A 20,182-nucleotide genomic window follows, 5' to 3' on the forward strand; every position below is an offset into this window, starting at 1 on the left:
GTTATAATGCCACGCAAAAGGAAAATAGGGTCATTTAACTCAAATGTAAACAAGCATTGTAATTCCACTTATAGAACGTAGATTTGACCAAAAATAATCCGAATCTCAGATAATTCACCCATTACCAATTTTTCCAGCAAAGAATCCCAGCATCAACTCTCACCCACGACGATTTTTCCAGGTACAATTCAAATTGTTATACAAAACGTAGAGACCAGACAAAATCAACAAAAATTAAGCAGAGCCTGTGTTCTCTGGTTTGTCAGTCTCCATTGGTTCAGCAGATGCTGGTGGTGGGGCTGGATTAGCATTGTCCCCTGCCTTTTCATTAGTACTGGCATTAGGATTCTCCTCAGGTGGTTGTTGTTGCTGCTGCTGTGGCTGCTCACCACCCTGAGGAGGTGGGGTTGCTGGTGCTTCTGGTGTAGCTGGCTTGGGTGGTGGTGGCTTTGGTTTCATCATAATTGGCTTACAGAACCTATCATTGTATAGATGGAACAATGAGCAAGGTTAAAAAACACAACCTACAGAAAGTGCGATCTAAATCTAAAGAACAAAAGCAAATACCTGTCAACAGCTTCAGCTTTCTTTCTTATGTCAGCTGACAAAAGTACCGGGGTGACATATTTCGGAAGAGAGTCCTGTTGCTGTTTTTTCTCCCTGAGCCAGTTCTCAGCTTCCACACATTCATTTAAGACCTGCAAACAAAATGGAAAACAATTTCAGCTAAATGGCAACCATGAATTAAAAGACTTACAGAAACGGCAGCAACCAATTACCTTTTGTTTCTCATTGATGTCAATGTGATCGAATTTGGGATCATTTGACATTGCAGCTTCTCTATAACTATTTATACAATAGACAAGTTGATCTATTACTGTACCCCTCTCCATGTATTCTTTGTAACGCTCTTCAATTGGATCACCTTGCTGCAATCATGTAAATATCCATTAAGATGGCAAAAACTTAAACAAAAATATTTCCTTTTAGCTGGCATTTATGCATGATACTACCAAAAATAATACAAGGTGCCTCCTTAATCATTCCATCTTTGAAAAGATTTTTGCTATGATGGGGATAAAAGTATTTTCTAAAACAAGGCCATACCAGATCAGCTAGAGTCAGAGATTTTTTTAACCCCTAAAAGTTCTTACCTTCTTGAGTTCTTCTAGCTTGGCAATGTATACACCTTTAGTTTCATCTTCACCATCCTCATATAGCCAGTCTTCTACCTCCTGAAGTTTAGCAGTAAATGATTCCCTCTCTGAATCAACGACAAACTCTTGGTATTTGTCATTAAGCTGAAATGATAATGAGAAATTAGTTTTAGTAATAATACAAAATTCATCCTTAAATAACAAGAAAACCATGGCAATCCTCACCTTGTTTCTCGTGTCATAAACATAAGCCTCTACTGCATTTTTCTTATCCTTTGTTTCCTCCATCACTCTATCTTGCAAAGCCATTTCAAACTCCTTCTCTACAGCTTTCTGGACATCTGCAGCTGCCATTGCCCCATAAACTAACTCCACCACAGGAATGTTTATTTTCTTAACTTTTTTCTTTGGAGCCTCAACCTGTTATGAGTAAAGCCAGTCAAATTACGAACTATCAACAGACCATGTTTGACAATTTAACTGATGCACAAAATCCAACCAAGCATATAATATTACACACAAAATCATATTCACAATATATTTATAGGAAGGGGAGGACTTGGATCACCCTTGGTTTATTTTCTTGTTTTAAAAACTATTTTTTTTACCATTTTCCTTGAGAAAAATTGGAGAAAAGGAACAACATGAAAACAAGACGGTATTTTTGCAAAAAACATCAATTGTAAATGAAAAGCAGAAAACAAACCAAACAAGCTCATATACCTCCAAATAAGGGCAAAAAATCAATTAAATCCATATTTGTAAAACTCAAATACAATGAAATACCACAATAAATCTAAACAACAAGCCTACTTTACAAGTATTCAGATTCAGACTAATGTTTTAAACAATTTAAGTTGTCACACTGTCATCTTAGTCATCAAAATCTACTAGTTTTAATTCATTCAAGATCGTATAACCCCCCAACTCTAATCACAATCAACAATTGCCAAGCAATAGCATCTTATTGATGTCTATACTACTCATACTATATAAAAAGAAAACCACACAATATCATAACAAGCTCTAAATACCAAAAATAGAAAAATCACATCTAAAAGTTGACCAATGACACACAAACATTCCATTCATATGCTTAAATTTTCCTATCACCATTTACCTTGGTATCAGTATCCATTTGCACAGGCTTATCTCCTGCCTCAGGGGTCCCATTTTCGGACCCAGGGGCATCAGCAGTTGCCTTGGAATTAGCATCTTGCATGTTAACATCATTGTCATTGGTGCTAGGAGGTGCAGCAACATTGGCAGGAGCTTCATCAGTTTCCATCTTGGTATTTTCTCCTGCTGGTTCTTTGGAAACTGGAACCTCAATTTCTTCCTCTTCCAGCAGCTTTTTTTTTTTTTTTTTTGGGGGGGGGGGGGGGGAGATAAGAAATTAGAAACAGATGCTCACAAGATAAGTATAGCAGATAAATATAAAGCAATCGACAAGACTAAAGACTTACAGTTGCAGATTCGACAGATACAATTCCATGAAGATTCAACCGAACTTTCACTTTAACTTTTGCTTTTTCAGTTATTGTAGATTGGAAAGGTCCAATCTGCATACATTTAAGTAAAGTTGGGAGTCAAATGACTGACAAAAGAATGTGTTGTCTGTGTGCGTAAATAAAAACTTAAAAACTGACTTACAGTATATGTGCTGATCTTTGCAGGTGTTTGCAATTCACTCACATCATCATATTGAACATCAATAGAAAAGGTTCCTGACCTGTAGATGGTTAGTGCCTTGACACTTGGTATGGGATTTCCCTTGGGGAAAACAAGGGTTCTCTGCGTATTATTTGGTCCACTTTCCTGTGCATCAGAACTTGGACCTTTCCACGAGAGAGAAATTGAGAAAGGAAAGCTTTCATTGACCTTCACATCATGAAACAGAAAGAGCAAGATTATATAAAATTATAATACTAACACATATACAAACAATTCACCACAACAAAATAGTAGTTAACGAGCACAATTTCTAAAGCAAAGGGAGATACCAGAGACAAGTAATTCAAACTTCAAGGTACATAACATATACCAAAAAAAAATAAAAAATGCTGAAGTCCATGATTCGTAAAAAGATCTGAACAGTTCCATATTGAATAATTTTAAAACATTATAATGGCAGGGAAAATTTTTACCTGAAACTCCCGTACTTTAAAAGTTGGGCTGAGAATTGCACACTGCAATGCACAGCCCCTGGCAACACACTCACTAGCATTCATTGTCCGCCTAGGCTCCTTTTTAAAGAACTCTGTCAAAATTTTGTTTATAGCTGGCACACGAGATCCAGAACCAACCACCTCAACCATGTGTACATTCTCAACTGTAAGACCTGCCTCTGCAAGTGCCTTCTCCAAAGGTCCCTTCACCCGTTCCAAAATTGGAAGACTCAGTTGCTCAAACTCATCGCGCTTGATAAAGCCTCTGACATCCTTCTCATCCATTAAGCACTCAATGTTCAAAGGTGCCTCGGGATTAGCACTAAGCACCTTCTTCAGCTTCTCGCAAGCAGCCCTCAACCTCAGACAAGCCCTGGCATTTTGGAATACATCAATCTTGTACTCCTCCTTAAACTTTGCAGCAAAATGATTGAACAGAACCTCGTCAAAGTCCCTCCCACCTAGGGACCTATCATATGATTGGGACAACACTTTCAGCTGCCCCTTTTTAAATCCAGCAATGCATACTTGCATGCTAGCATGTCCAACATCAACAAAGGCAACATTCAGTTGATCATTTTCAGGAAGATCGGTCTTATAAATTCCATAAGCCAATGCAGTTGCAGTTGTTTCATGAAACAGACGAAGTGGATGCAAACCAGCAATAGTAGCAGCATCCAAGACCGCCCTCCTCTGAAGATCAGTAAAATAAAGTGGAATTCCAATGCAGCAATCAACAACGGCAGCATTCAGATTTTTCTCGGCTATTTCTTTAAGGTTTGATAACATCATTCCAAATACTTGGGTGGGTGTAAATGTTCTAGCTTCACCCAAGTACCGTGCATGAATTAATGGATATCCATCAGGTCCTTCAGTGACAACAAAAGGGAATGTCTTCAGGTCTCGCTGCAATTCTGGATCAGAAAACTGTCTACCAATTAACCTCTTTATCTGAGAGATGGAATTCTTAGGGTTCATCATTGTAGAAGCAGCCCCAGCTGTCCCAAGGAACCGCTGTTTGTCACCAAAGCATACAATTGCAGGTGTTTCACGCTTTGACTCATCATTGAGCACAACGTCGATCCCCCTTTGTCTTGCGACAGCAACAATGCAGCTCTCATTACCAAAATCAAATCCAACCACGCTCATTTTTGCTTGATCTCTCAGCCAAAAAGAATATCTAAAATGAAAATAAAAAAAATCACATGTCACATTTACATATGATGCATCGATTCTAATTTGGTAGCAGTGGAATAGAAAATGACTGTAGAAACGACATCTAGGCAATGCCTAGGGTACCAGCTCATGCATTATAATTGAGCTATAAAAGCATGCAGCAATCAAATAAAACAGTTATTCAAATAAATTAAAACGTAATGGCATAACACTCAGCATTAAAAGCACAAGCAGCCTTGAAAACTAAATCTGAATATTTTCTCTCGATCTAAAAAGAAGCACTATAAAGTTATAGTCCATCGGATCAAATCATCCAATCCTTTTCATCGAAATTGTATTTTAACTAGGCTAAATACAACATAAATGGTAGGCACAAAATAAAGCTAAAAAATCTGAATACAAAACAAAAGGCTTTCCAATAATGACAAGAAAGTAAAAAAAACTCTTAATTGTAGAGCAAAATGCACGGAGAACACGCAGATCTATGATGAGAGGAAGCAAAAGGGACAAAAATCTAAGGGAAGAAGAAATAGGGTTTACCAGGCCAAGCGATAGAAGAGAGATAAGAGGGTTTTGAAGGGTTCAGGAATAATCTAAAAAAGATTCAACAACCGCAGAGCATACTAACGGACTATCGAGAAGACGAGACGGTCCTTAATAAAGAGGCTAGAGTCTTGAGTTTGCTTTGGCTGGGGGCCGCTGTGGAATTTTGGGTTTGTGTTTACTTTATTTTTTCTATTTGTGTTTGTGACCTTTTCAATTGTTAAATTAACCAGTTTGAACGGAAAACAAAAGACGTGCTCTATTGCTCCAGAGATGTCCGGAAGATACTCCCAACTTCTAGAAACATCTACCGCTTATACTCGGAACCCTTGCTCTCTGTTTTTTTTTTTTTTTTAGGTTTCTCAAACTGGAAAGTTGGGCTTGTTTGCGGGCCTTCGTCGTAAAACAAGGTCTTGTCCGTTTTCATTTCTTTTGTAATATCTATTAGGATATTCTTCCTTCTCCACTCAATCATTAAAGTGAAATGATGAAATTATTCCTTACTTCAAATTCAAATACATTCATCTATTTCCTCCGCACACAACATTCACTTGATCCTTCCTACTATGCTGCCACTAGTCTCTTCCCTTTGTTAATCTTTATTATTATATAGATCATCTTCTTGGTGGTGTTGTCTCCAATTAGCATTTGTCGCTGTGAATATCCTATCTTCCCATTGAAAAAAATAAGTTCTTTTAAGGAATGTAATAAAATTACATATATATATATATATAAGTGTATTTATGTTCTCATTGATTTACTCTTTATTTTTTTTCTTCTTATTTTCACTCTCATTTAAATACTCTCGTCTCATGAACTAATGTATTCCACTCTCTTAACACATATCGGATTTTTTTTTTATATATTTCTAATATCAATCGAACAGTTGAAACATATTATCAAAAATTAATTTTAAATATATAGAAGATATATAAATTTGATCTTCAAAAATCAAATACGTTCTTATAATGTATATATATGATATATTTCTTTTATGCTTTTGATGTTAATTGAATCCTTTGCCAAGCTACAATTGGACATCATAATTAATTTTAAATATTTTATCTTCAAAATTTAAATACGCTTCAAACCTGTATCTCATATATTTTCTCTTGTACTTTTTAAATATCAGCTGAATTATTTATGTTAGCATTTATGGTTTTCAATCTATCATTTTTAATATTTTTAGTTTTATCTTACAAAAAAATATCTTTAATTCTTACTTAAATTTCAATATTTTTTTTAAAATGATCAATAATTAAAAATAATAATATATCATAATATAAATTATTTATCATAAATTTAAAAGTACAAATATATTCATTAATTACATATTTTAATTAAATATAATTTATATATTTAAAATTTATTTTTATAAAATAAAAATTTAGCATGTGCAATGCATGGACTAAAATGATAGTTTCTATGCAATCTCTATTAAATTAAATCATAAAACAATTTGGACCAATAAATATTACTACATTAAATTAATTTGTAAGTATTTGCCCATTTTTAATTAGAGGTGTATTCAATTTTTTTTCTGCACGGCGTATTCAATTAGGATTCTAAAAATTTTAATTTTTTTTTAAATATTCAATCAAGATTTTTAATAAAAAATAAATCTTATGATATTTAATAAGATAAATATTTTTTAAGGAATATAATAAACTTCATCGGTATTTAATTGAGATTTTTTATAATATATAAAAACTATTATGATATTAAAAATTAAAAAATATATAAATTTGAATGAATTTTATTACTTCAGGAGGTAACCATTTTTAATCTTTTTTCTTTGGTTTCCCGCAGGTATAATTTTTTTGGACTAAATAGTATCAGCGAGGAATCAAATGTCGTTGTGCGAGAGTACTAGTCCCTTCCGCTACCCCCAACCGCTTTGGTAGCAATTTAGAATCTATTTCAGTTGTTGTATTTTCTTTTCAATTACCGGAGTATGATTTGGAGTTGTTTCAAATTTCAATTGCCAATTAGTGAGAGTCGCGGAAGAGACAGCTCTTGAGTTTTTGACATTGCAATTATAAACTTGCCTTTGGATCGTTCAATTGGAAGTGATACCGCAAGGTTAATGTTATTACTTGTTACTGGGTAATTTGATAATGATGTGGTTCTGTCATAGATTTGTATCTCTTCATTAGATGCACGGTTTACCATCAAATCGAATGCTATAGTAGATTATAGCTTCTTGTCGAGGAAGCACAGCATACGGGGTATGGATATGATACAACAAATTTAAAAATTTATAGGACACGAGAGAATTCATGTTTAAAAATGAGTATAAATCATAAATCATTATAAACATCAAGATTAAAAAAAATTATCTAATTATAAAAATGTTTCAAGTGTCTAGGTAATATTTGACATGGATATGTATCTGGCATAGTTATGACACGACATTGCCACTATTTATGACTGTTTGTACCTTTTAGATTTGAAGTCATTATCTGCTGTTGTTTCCTTTAGTTTTGTTTTCAAATGCTCAATGCCTTACCATTGTCCTCCAAAACAAGGATTCACCTATGGCATCTGTTTTCTATCGTTTTCTCACCATTTAGATTGTGATTGATTATTAGTGATACTCAATTTATTGTGCTATGGATATGCATTGTGCAATTTTATATGTGTTTTGGCGCAGAAATGTAATGATTGGAGAGTCCCACAGGAACTGGAAAAACACTATGTCTTCTCTGTGCTACCTTAGCATGGCGGAAGAGTTTGGGTAGTTTCACAACTGGTGTGAGCATGCAGACTGACAACAGGTTAGAGGGTAAAAATGAGGTTTCGTTGTCACAAACTGAGTCCTCAAGATTTTCTACAATTGTATATGCTTCACGCACTCACATTCAGATCCGTCAAGTAATTCAAGAATTGAAAAGAACATCTTACAGGTCATTTTATATATCCAGGAAGATTTATTCTTTTTATAATGAAGTTTGCAGATGATTGATCTATCATTTTCTATTGATGTACGGTTTATTTGGTATTGACTTGTCACTTGCACTTCCTCAGAGTTTTTGTTTCCTATCAAGTTGGGGATTGTGGTCAAGCGGGAGAAATATGCATGATTCTGTGGACTATCCTGGTTGATATTTAGTGTTCACTAGACTTATTCTGAACTGAATCAATCTTATAGTCTGCAGTTTTTATGATGATATCATATGAGTATCTTGGGTATAAGCTTACCTGATATTTATCAGCATGCAGGCCTGGGATCTCGGGAGCAACTTTGCATTCATGACGAAGTGAAGTTACTTTGGGGTAAAACAAAAACAAATGCCTCGGATCTCAATTGGCCAATTTATTCGTATTGGACGATTGGCCTTTGTGCTGGCCCATAAACCAATTGGTAAATATTAATCTCAATTGGTTCCTTATGAAAACTTTGATATTATTTGTCTTGCTAGTTTTAAAAGATAATTTACTTTACACAGCTCACATACCACTAAAGATGCTTTTCAATTTATAATATTTATTAAGAATAAAATATTTTAGTTAAATGTTTTTCAATTTTATATTTTTTTTACATTTCATGTACATTTACATATGTCCATACAATATTAAAATTGTGAGATATAATATAACTTAATATGTACTTGTCTGTTTTATTTTTATTTTGATAATTATTTGTAAATATTTTATTTTGATGAATGTTGGTTGAATGAAATTAAATATTAATTAAAATAGTGTAAAAAGATAAATATTTTTTTGTAATTAGACAATGAATTATAGAAAAAATTGACTTGATATAAAAGTTTATAAAATGTCATAAAATAAGAGTAATATGACTATATAACGATAAGAAAGAGAGAATATAAAAAAAATCATGTCATTCTGTAAAGAAAGAAAATATAGTATAACAATTGAATGAATTTAGAATTGTTTTACCTAAATGAAGCTGAAATAAAGTGATGTATATAAAGAATGGATTAAGTATATATGGTAAGCTCTATAGTTTGTGTTATATGGACCAATAATTTCGTTATTTTATCAAATATTGTATCATTCTATTCAAGTCAAATTGATTTTATATTATGATTGAATTACAAATTTTTATGTAGAATAAGTTTGGTGATTTTCATAATAATTAAACGATTTATGATTGATTTATAGTATTTTTTACATTAATATGCATAGAAATTAAATAATAATAATGATGATGATTTTTTATTAATAAATGTTAACTATTGTTTTTTTTATTGGTAATAAAATTTGAATCACAATTTCTTCCTAATATATATTATAGACAATTTTACATCAATATAACAATAACATCTCTCTCAAAAAGACAATAACACAATGCTTAAGCGATTAACAAAAGTGCTCATTGTTGATAAAAAAACACAAAATCATATGGTACACCTTAGTGCATGTGATGCCCGGGGAGAAAAACCCCGGAAAATAAAAGTCAACTCAAAATTAAAACACATGATCTTTCATCAACCTCGTCCCATGTTCTTTTTTTTAGTTTTTGGCATGGTTTTGGAAGAAGAGCTAGTTTTTCTTACTCTTAGAAGGATAACCCCCATTGGACCTTTGTATGGGAATGACATCACATAATAATAACTAGTACATGAATTTTAATGGTTTGTTGTTACTATATAGGACTAGGAGGAGGACCCAAATTCTAACGTAACATTTCTGGTCCCACGATGACTCCTAACGGTTCGAACGCTCTGTGGGTTGTTGGAAGGTGTCTCCGAGTTCCGACGCATGACGGTGATGAGATCGACGAAAGCACTGAGAATGAACTTGTGCGATTTCTTCTCATTGAGGTTAAGGTAACAAAACAAGAGCTCCTCCATGAAATCCCAATCAACCACGCTTTCATGGTTGTTCACCATTTCTTGCATGGAGCGCTTGAAGTCCTCGTAGGGGCTGGTCGAGCGCGTCAATAAAGCGATGCTATTATCCGGAAGAGCCTCCTTCTCATAAGAATTTGAAGAAGAAACATCGTTGATTGTTGAGATTGATGCTGCTTCGTCACTTGTGAAAGCATCCTCCACTAGGGACCCAGAGAACCCTGCAGGCTTCACAAAGAATCGGGTCGAGCCAGGAAGATCACGTGGCGTTGTAATTTCTTGGTCGTGGTTTTGATGATCATGTTCGTCTTTGAGGTATAGAGACTTGAAATTCTCCATGAGGAAACGATCAACGTCTGCTAAGGTGGCAGCATCGTTATTGTTATTGTTGTTGAGAACAGGATTATGATGAGATTGGTTTCTACCACTGTATAAGGCAAAGGAAGGGGTCCTAGGATGCTTGCAGCCAGAGAGAATCCAGTTCTTAGAGGGTAACCGGACTTGAGGGCGAGGGTTTTTTATTTTGAAGAGGTAATCTCGAATTTTCTTGGGCATGCTTGCTTGGTTCTTGTCAATAGCTAGCTAATGGGAAATTGGGGATTTATACATAAAGGGACATGGGAATGAAGGAGGGGTCAATTAAAATGAATTTGGTTAGGGGAGAATTTGGTGAAACGCATGGACTTGCTTGAGAATCATGCTTCTTGCCAAATCCAATTCAAAACTATTATATATTTTTTGACGCCAATTTCTTGACCGTAATCATGATCTTTTTACCATTTGTGTGAACTTTGGACTTCAGAAAGTAAAGTATGGCAGACATTGTGTGGTCATTGTCTCTTTTGAGGCTAGTGGTAGAAATAAGAACCATATTTATTTTGGAAGGAAAATGTAGTTATTGATACTGTGAACTCCGAAGAGAGAGATATATATTACCTGCTTAATATGTTTAAGAGGCCGTTTAAACTTTGAATCCGTTTGCCTTAATTAATACTATTGGCTAATATTAATATCAAACTTTAAAAAAAAAACTCGCAAATGAGCATTGATGTTGAATTTAGTTCTATAATAATAACGTTTTTGTGTCTTTAACTCCTTTTTTCTTCGCGAAATTTAAATGTTTTTAGTTCGAGTTAATTTGAGACTATATTAAATCAATATATACGGACAAAAATGCTTTTATTTTTTATAATTTTGAAGTTAATTGTCTTTTATGAAGAAATTTTTTTTTGTATTTATCTACAATTTTAAAATTTTAAGGCTGTACAGTAATTATTATTTTTTAAATTATATCCTTATTTTAAAAAGAGGAAAATATATAGTGAAGCCAGGAGGCCGGGATCAATATTGGTAAAATTGTTTTCTTCAATGTATGTACACTCAGTTTTATTAATCTAACTAACTTTTGAAGATCTTGATATTAATTAAATGATCATGTAAGCCTAATTTTAAATAAGTTGGATATTTGAGAATTATATACTATCATATTCAATATTTAACTATAATTTAAAGAAATATATTATACTTTTAAATTAAATTTATTTAATAAAATATCTAGCAATTTTTAATTTTTTTTATAACATTATAAAGTCAATCTACTTAATAAAACATTAATATATCCCATCATATTTTTTAATACACTTTAGACATATTTTTCAATAAAAAAAAATTCTATTGTTAATTCCTTAACCAATTAGCTCTTGATAGCAAGAATCAATTTTAACTACTATTTCATTTTGTAGACTGGAAGTCTCAATAAACATCGTCGTCTACATTTTAATATGAATGTTACTCTAAAATAAATAATATCTGAATAATTAATATTTTAACTTTTTTAACATATGATTTATTTCCTTTAAAAAAACACAGTACGATTTTTATTTCATTAATTATTGCCTTGATTTAAGGCTCTATTCAGCATATTTAATTTAAGTTTTAGTCAATCACGTCTATCATTTATTGCATTCAATTGTGGACCATTAGTCGTTAGCCGGTGAATATGCAAATTGGGTGGGGAACTTCATGGAAATGTTTTTTTTTTTTTTTTTTGGTGGTGCAAAACCAAGAATAAAGAAATCATAATAAGAAAATGAATTTAATAATTCTTTTAATTATTTAAAATATTAAATATGCTTAAGTCTTTAATTATTAATTTTTTATCACTAGTTTATTGTTTTTAATAGGAGATAATTATACAATAATTTAAAGAATTATTGATAATCTTAATTATATAAAATTACTTTCACATCACTGATCCAAAGCATGCGAAGCTCAACCAGGACGAACTGAATTCGGCGATCCTAAGGTCAGAGCACGAAGCATGCAGCAGTGAAGTTCTCTCAATTCTTTAATACAGGTTTACTGAAAAAATAATGAATTGTATTCGATCACTGCCTCTTCTAATTAATTTAAAATTAATGAAAAATGCTAATCATGGTTATTACCATGCCACTATCTGCTTCCTCAGTTCTGGGTTGAGGAAATATTATTCAATTACATCACTGAAACTATATATAATTAGCCCGAATCGTCACTACTACTTGAGGATACCAAAGTCTATAGGTAAGTTTTTTCTAAAAAAATATAAAGCATGATAAGCGGTAACATGAGCTGAGGTCATTATAATTCTTTCATACGTGATATCTACACACACTGCAAATTAAAGGTGGTGCTAACGTGCTGTACTGCATTAATTTTGTATTTGATGTTACATTTTAACCAAAATACGTAGCACAATAGAGAACTGTTATTAATATTTTTTGCATTAATAGAACTTCTAATTATTTTTCTTTAAAGCATATTTTCATTTAAATTCAATATTAACTAAATATATATGTCTTTTTTACAACAACTAAATGTATTTTTGTTACTGCAAATATATATATATATATATATATATATATATATATATATATATATATATATATATATATTTATTTGTGTTAGTTAGCACTTTTTTATTAGAAACATGACTATAAAAAATAGCGTTGAACCAATTGTATTAAAAATATTGGAATATTCAGAGTTTCAGACAAGTCATTTTTAATTATGAACTATAACTGATGTCACTAAATTGCTTAGGTCAACCTTAAGAGCAATTTAAAAACAATAACATATAAAAATTCAGTTTACACATATACCTAAATAAGTTTATGTTTATGTAACATTTTTTTCTTAAATTTGACAAAAGAATATATAAAAAAAATAATGTAAGCAGAAATGTTTCTTAAAAAAGGGGTTAGAAAAAGGGTCATAAAATGTAGTTCATGCACAATATTGGCAATATCAATAACGTTTTTGTGAACCACCTTAATTAGTAACTGCTAGTTTTATATTATTTGATTGGCTTGTTTGCGAGTGATTTATGGTATTAATTAAATATAACTAGTACTCTTTTTTGGTTTCACAACTAACATTTTTCTTTATTAAAGACCTAAGATTATTTTAAAATTAAATATTTAATTTCTTTCATTGTCTTGGACGATAAATGCTTTATTTTTCATTTAGAGTTTTCTTATATATTTTTAAAACAATTACTTGAATATTATTTAGTTTGGTCCGTGGAACTAATGTTAATTACTGATGTGGGCATACTGCAAACCAAGATCTACATTATTGTTATTTCTTCTTTGACAAAAAAAATGTTGTTTCTTCTGTTATAATCATAAAATGCAAAAATGTTATGCCAAATATCTAAATTAGTCGAATCTAACGAAAAACCATGAATTTCATTTATGTGAAATTTGATTGGTTGATTTCTATTTTTTGGGCGTAAAAATCTGGTTAGGACCAGTTGAAAATTCAACTTATTACTTATCACTTCTAAATTTCCATTATACTTCTCCATTGCAGTGATAATAGTCAAATGAAAAATGATTTAGCCTTCGACTCATCCTCCGAATCCCTCAATTTTGACACCTGTTAAGTGACCTTGGTTTCGATTGCAATCAATTAAAAAATTATAATCAGATAGTTGACAGGTGTTTCCTTTTTATTGGGTCGGTTGATAATTAGTCAAGGCTCTAGAGCATCTCTAATAAGGGATCTTGCAAGAAGATCTTAATATCAAGATTTGATCTTGCTAAGATTCATTACTACAGCAGGATGTTGGATCTTCACGTGGATCAGTACGGGTAGAAGAATTGCATCCATTTAAAAAAATTGATTTTTTACTTTATCTCTCTCCACAACATTACACGGGAAGCATCAACTAATAATAGAAAAAAATGAAGCTTTAAGGAGAAGAACAACCAGATACACAACAACAACAATAGATCTCAACCCTAAATTGAACAAAAATCATCAACAATTAAAAAAATAGACTTGGAGATGCTTGTCTTTGAATCCATTCGTTCAAGTTGTGTCGGCATCACTGTCTTCTTCTTCGAGCTTGTGACGACATTTGGTTGGCACTGATTTGAAGGCATAATTGGATGAAGGACCACCAAATCTGCCTCTATGCAAGGTCATTTAGAGGGAGGAAAGGGTGGGGGCGGAGAAGAAAGGAAAACAAAAAAAAAAAAAAGGAGAGGGGGAGGGGGCACAACACATTGGGGGAAGAAGGATGAGGGTAAAGGGGGAGGCATAAGAGAAAAAGAGAGAAGTAAGGGAATAGAGAGTGGAGGCGGAGAAGGAATGAGAAAGGAAAAAGAGGAGAAAGGGAGTAGAGGGTGAGAGCAAAGAAGGAAGGGAGAAAGAAAACAGAGGAGAGTGGGAGGGGGAGGGGGAACAAAAGAAATACTAAGGGAGGAAGAGGGGGGAGGGAGAGAAGGTGTTTCAATGAATGTTGATTGAATTTTTTTTAATACAATTGCATTTGCAAACTTATTATTAGTATTGTGTAGTTACTTTTCACATCAAAAGATTTTAGAAATAGAATTATACATGAATCCTATAAATTGGGTCATTGTGGGAAGCAATTTTCACACATTTTTCATATTTTTATTCTTATTCCCATTGTTATTCTCAAATTTTCCAATTTTAATTTTAAATCTTGTTTTATTTATTCCTTGTCAAATGGATCCAAATCAATTTAATTGGCAAACTTATATGAATTTGTTGTAAAATTACCAACAACCTCCTCTAACAAAAATCTGTAACATCCTCTTCTATTGTTCCTTTGCTTGTCACTATCACCTCCATTAATGAGGGAAAATTCTCAAATTCCTCCTTATTTCATTCCCTACTTGTTACCACTACCACTACCGGTAACTTATAATCAATCCATTTCTATCAAAAATTCTCAAAGTTCTCAAATGTTTTCTTTAATGTCACAAAACACCTCCACCACGTTCTGTAAGCCTCCCAATAGTTCTAATCGTGCTCAAACTCCTTCAAATAAAGAAGTTGATATATAATTTCCACAATTTTCTACCTAAATTGGGTGAGAAAGTATTACAGTAGAGAAAGGAGGAGGGATTTCTACAAAGAAGAAAATGGCACACAACTATTTTTTTTCAATTGAAGATAAACTTCTCAGTCATTCCTGACTTAATGCCTCACTCAATTCAATAGTCGGTCATGGTAAAAAATTAAAGGCTTTTTGGAAAAGGATGGTAGAAATTTACAACACATATTGTGACAATATAAGCGAAAGATTCAACAATCAATTGAAATCTTGATGACCAAAATTTCACAATGTCATTTAAAGTTCAATGGTTATTACAAGCAAGCAGTTGCTATGAAGAAAAACAATTATACAAGAACAATGTCATGGTTAATGCATATGTTATTTGGAAGGAAGACAAAAAAGAGAATTTCACTTTGGAGCATGCATGGCGGCTATTAAAAAATCAACCTAGATGGTTAGAATAATACAAATAAGTTCCTTCAAAAAGAACAAAGATGAATGAAAATTAAAATTACTCATCATCATCTAATTTAAAGACATCGAATGAGGTTTCCAAAAATGACACCCCTATAGTACTCGCTCGCCTAATGGGACAAAAGGTGGTCAAAAGGAAGATGAAAGGGGAAGAAACATCTTCTTTTACACCGATTGTCAACTTGTCTGACATTGAAAAATAAATAAAGAAAATAAATGTTGTCCAAAAACAAATAGCAAAGACAATGACGTTCGATAATGTTGTAAAGATATACGATATTCTTATAAAAGACATGACTAACATAATTGAAAATCAACTCAAGAATCACAAAATCACCTGTAATTATAGTTTTAAGAAGTTTATAAGTTAATTTTTATGTCTAAGTTATCATTAATTAGTTATGTATTTAAGTTTGTTTTTAATTAGTTTAGTAGTTTATGTTAAGTTATCGGTTGTTATGTTGTAACACATGCTCAATTAGTTGAATGTTGAAGTTTGTTTTTGATTATGTAACTGAGTTGTTAATTCGTAATTTAAATTAGTTGTTAAAAAATAGTTATTACAAAAAATAACCTTAAAAATTAGCCCGTAAAAATTAGCCATTACATAAAAGTTGGTTGTTACAAAAACCAGATTTATACAAAAATCAACCAGTAAAAATTAGCCATTGTTGATGATACTATTTAATTATTAATAAATAATCTTGATGAATAAATATTTTAATTCTTAATTTTTTTTTCTATTTTTGAATTAATTTTGTTTCCTAGTTAAAAATTATATAATTAATATTTTAAAATAAATTGTAAATAAATATGAAAAGATGGGTCCCTTGCAGGACCTAAAAAAATTATTAAAAATATTAAAATGAGATCTATTATTAGATTAAAACATAAAAAAAAATCTTGAGAATAATGATACCCATAAGATCTCAAATCGAAGTCAAATAATTCCTGATAATATAATTATTCTCTTTACTAAACAAGAATACATAAAACACAACTTGTAGTATAAAATAATGTATAGTGTCAGTGGCATTAGAAAGTCATGTTGATTTTGCTTAAAATTTCCATAATGATGGGATGGCATTTAACTTTAAGCATGCCAATACCACCGTAATAAGTATTTGGTTCAAGTGACAAAGACAAAGTTTGGTCCTATTTCCACAATGTCAGGAATCATGTTAATTCTGGTGCTGCTGCCAACTATTGTAGGTAGAGGATGAGCCCCCGAAGCTGCCAACTATAGTCACATACATCTCTACATGTGAACCAAAACGACAAGGTTTGCTGTTACATATTATTTATGTTACTAAGCTATTGTGCTTTTCTTGCACCTAATTTTACGGGGCTGCAATTTGAGTGTGTCAATTAGAAGCAGAAAGATAGTGAATTAATGGAGCATTCAAGTTAAGTTCTGTCTCTAACTTGGACCCTTATGAACGGCTGCACTGTAGAGTGCTGCAGACATTAATAATTGCATAGGACAGTTTGGTCCGAAATATGAATAGCACAAGGACAATCATTAAATTCCATGAGCCCCGCCACACAGGTCTGAAACCTTTAGGTGATAGTGATGTGCATATGGTGATACAAAAGGGATGGGATGGTGAATTAGGACTGAAAAAGATAACTAAATGCTCCAATAACTTCTGCTATTTCTATTTATGTTTTGTTACTCTCTGGAGTAGTTTCTAGCCTACTTCCTATATAAGATTAACGCTGGTAGTAGTGGAACCATCATAACAATTCAGACTGCTTAATGCAGTTTATTTCTGGCACAAGAAGAAGCATTAGCGAAAAAATAAAGGCAAGAAGAAATAACCTCAAGACAAGGGAAAAAGGTTTGAATGACACTTACACTAGTCCATGTTCACAGCACACATGGGTCCTGCAGTTACTGCTTTTCTACTTCGCCAGACATAGTGATCCAGAAAGATTAGCAAGTACAGGACCTTTAGACATATGATCAACAATATAGGGATTTTGTGCACGATAAACATCATATTCTATTTTGTCTTTGTCTTGCAAGATTAGACCACAGAGGAGAAATGAAGACTTTAGTCCTCAACCTCAACCACAAAGGCACGTTCCTTGTAAGATATTGAATGGAAACATTTAATATTATCACACTACAACTGAACAGAAAATAATATAAACTCCATTTGAAGGTTAAATGTGCTTTTTATTTAGTATAAATTATAATTATTGGCAATCCTTCTATTATTAAGCAAACAATAATATATAAAATATAAATACTAAAGCTCTACTCACGAACTTCTGAATCTGATTACTTGTTTAATGACAGTTTGAGGCACTTGGACTGACAGCAACCTGACTCAAAAATGGCATATCCAGAATTGGAAAGAAAGTTGATAAACTATACATGAAGAATAAAAGCAGATCACATAGAAAAAGAAGTGAAGACATCTTAAGAAAATCACTTCTACTATAACATCTAAGTCAAGGAGATTAACAAGATGTCCAAAACTATATACAACATCATATTCATAGCTAGGAAAAATAAAATAGAGTCCAAAAGAACTAGGAAAAAAAATTACACCATGTTGCTCTCATTAATCATTTATCACCATTGCACACCATTTCACTCTTGTCAAAAATCTTGGAGGGGACTGCAAATCGAGCTGAGAATGAGCGAGAAAGGTTATCAGGGTCGGTGGAATAGCCATCATCGAAGTTCTGTGAGTAGGAGCTAGGATCATATTGGACATGAACTGCGGGTGAAGAGCTGAATAACCTCCTCTTTTCCCACTTGATCTTCCTCCAAAACGTTCTCCAACTTGGCATCTTCAATTTTGTCATCAAATTATCAACACACACAAAAGGAGTGCAGAAAATTCTCACATAACTTGACCATCTGCTGCTGTTTGTGTTATCAACACAGTGACAATTTTCAAGGTTCATGGTATAGAACAGAGAAAATTGGAAGCATATAAAATGGTTTATGCCTCTAGGGGCAATCTACTAAGATGTTTTTAAGTGCATGCACAGAGAAAAGTTGTACAATGAGCCCTCGCACCAGAACTTATAATGGAAAAGGATGAACATAAAGACTGGGGAATGATACAATCTTGCAATATCAAAAAATTCTTAGGGTCTGTCAGAAACTGAAATTTCAATTTATGACTTTTTGAAATTGGTCTGTGTCCATTATATATATGTACTGTCCGTTTCCCTTAGCATAAGATTTTCTTGACGATAATTTAATGCTAAATAGAATAATTAAAATAAGGGTTTGGCTAAGCTGTCTCATTAGGACATTAATTAAATAACTAAAAGAAAATAGTAGTATTTAAGGTAGAAATCAGATGACAGCATAACAAAAGTTATGGGTAACTAATTTTACGCATTTTAATATATATATATATATATATATATATATATATATATATATATTAATTTCTTAATTAATGTACTAAAAATACTAATTAGCATTTGTCTTAAAATAATTACTATTGAAATGTGTGAGAATTTTTTTTGAACTAAAATAAAAATAAAAGGATTGTATGGTTTAAAATTTGGTAAAATTGATTTAGTGAACTTAATTCTCAACATTAAATGTGGTTAAGATGTTTATTTTGCTTAAGATTTACATTTAAGTTAATATAAATATATTTACAAGAAAATGTGTGTTTTTTTATTGGAAAGGATGAAAATTGACTCTCTTTTTTTACCGTTGAAACAAAGAAGGTTGATAACGTTTGTGCAATAAATTATGCGGAAGAAAGTACTGACTATTTAGATAATTATGGAATAAATCCTCATCATCTATGAAAAAACTGTTGTTTTAAATAGGCAACAACTGATCAATTAATGGCAGTCTAGTAGTGAAAATTTTGGGTGAGATTTTAAATGCAAACTCGATCCATGGCATGTCCTCACTAAAAGACAATACATATAGCTTAGTCATATTGACGTCTCACGATGTGTTATAAACAATTAAACATTCCGTCAAAGATAACTTTTTACATCTTTGAGTTCTTGTTGTGTATTTGGCTCTTTTTTTATTTTATTAATGTATTTGACTCTTTTTGTTAAAATAGAATTTATTAACGGATGTTTATAATTTCTCAGAACTGTTTCTTTTATATTTTTTTACGTAATATGTGTAACAACTTTTAAGTTTGAACAAGTGACTGACTAATCATACACTTACTTCTTCTATATTCAAAATAAAATAAAGAAAAAAGAGATAGAATAAAAGTATTAAGTTTTTTCTATTATATGTTTGAGGAAAAAAAAAAGAGAAATGGTTTTTTGACCCAGACCAATAAATTCTCCCCTCAATAAGGGGAAAGTGAGGAAGGATTTTTTTTTTAATTCCTTAAAATTTAAATATTTTTTGTAGCATAATAAATAAATGAATAAATTATAAATAGTTTATGTTTGAAAAAGTAATACAGTAAGAAATCTTTATTTTTGTAAAGTTAAGTTCAATTTTTATATATATATATATATATATATATATATATATATATA

General features: G+C 31.8%; 3 protein-coding genes across 3 annotated transcripts; all 3 read right to left on the reverse strand.

Moving 5' to 3' along the window:
- Positions 1–33: 33 nt before the first annotated feature.
- Positions 34–5,317, reverse strand: LOC100778196 (heat shock 70 kDa protein 14). The gene is made up of 10 exons (XM_003546318.5): positions 5,042–5,317; positions 3,305–4,505; positions 2,811–3,038; positions 2,624–2,719; positions 2,278–2,508; positions 1,383–1,577; positions 1,155–1,301; positions 780–929; positions 568–698; positions 34–478 (listed from the first exon to the last, which is right to left on the reverse strand). Exons 2-10 carry the CDS (start codon positions 4,472–4,474, stop codon positions 235–237), a joined length of 2,592 nt encoding a protein of 863 aa, XP_003546366.1. The 5' UTR covers positions 4,475–4,505; positions 5,042–5,317; the 3' UTR covers positions 34–234.
- Positions 5,318–9,599: 4,282 nt separating this feature from the next.
- Positions 9,600–10,459, reverse strand: LOC100527503 (transcription repressor ovate-like protein). Its single transcript, NM_001250037.3, has one exon. The coding sequence runs from the start codon at positions 10,414–10,416 to the stop codon at positions 9,667–9,669; it is 750 nt and encodes a 249-aa protein (NP_001236966.2). The 5' UTR covers positions 10,417–10,459; the 3' UTR covers positions 9,600–9,666.
- A 7,803-nt stretch (positions 10,460–18,262) lies between these two features.
- LOC102659787 (uncharacterized) lies at positions 18,263–18,607 on the reverse strand. The gene has a single exon (XM_006598226.1). It carries the CDS (start codon positions 18,605–18,607, stop codon positions 18,263–18,265), a length of 345 nt encoding a protein of 114 aa, XP_006598289.1.
- Positions 18,608–20,182: the final 1,575 nt, after the last annotated feature.

The sequence above is a fragment of the Glycine max genome, chromosome 15, assembly GCF_000004515.6.
Source record: "Glycine max cultivar Williams 82 chromosome 15, Glycine_max_v4.0, whole genome shotgun sequence".
NCBI classification, from domain to species: Eukaryota; Viridiplantae; Streptophyta; class Magnoliopsida; order Fabales; family Fabaceae; genus Glycine; species Glycine max.

Coding starts and splice junctions, on each gene's coding strand:
- LOC100778196 (XM_003546318.5), bottom strand. CDS start 4,474: ATGAGCGTGGTTGGATTTGATTTTGGTAATGAGAGCTGCATTGTTGCT. Junction 3,039..3,304: donor TTAAAGTACGGGAGTTTCAG/GTAAAAATTTTC, acceptor CATGATGTGAAG/GTCAATGAAAGCTTTCCTTT. Junction 2,720..2,810: donor CAAAGATCAGCACATATACT/GTAAGTCAGTTT, acceptor AAATGTATGCAG/ATTGGACCTTTCCAATCTAC.
- LOC100527503 (NM_001250037.3), bottom strand. CDS start 10,416: ATGCCCAAGAAAATTCGAGATTACCTCTTCAAAATAAAAAACCCTCGC.
- LOC102659787 (XM_006598226.1), bottom strand. CDS start 18,607: ATGAACCTTGAAAATTGTCACTGTGTTGATAACACAAACAGCAGCAGA.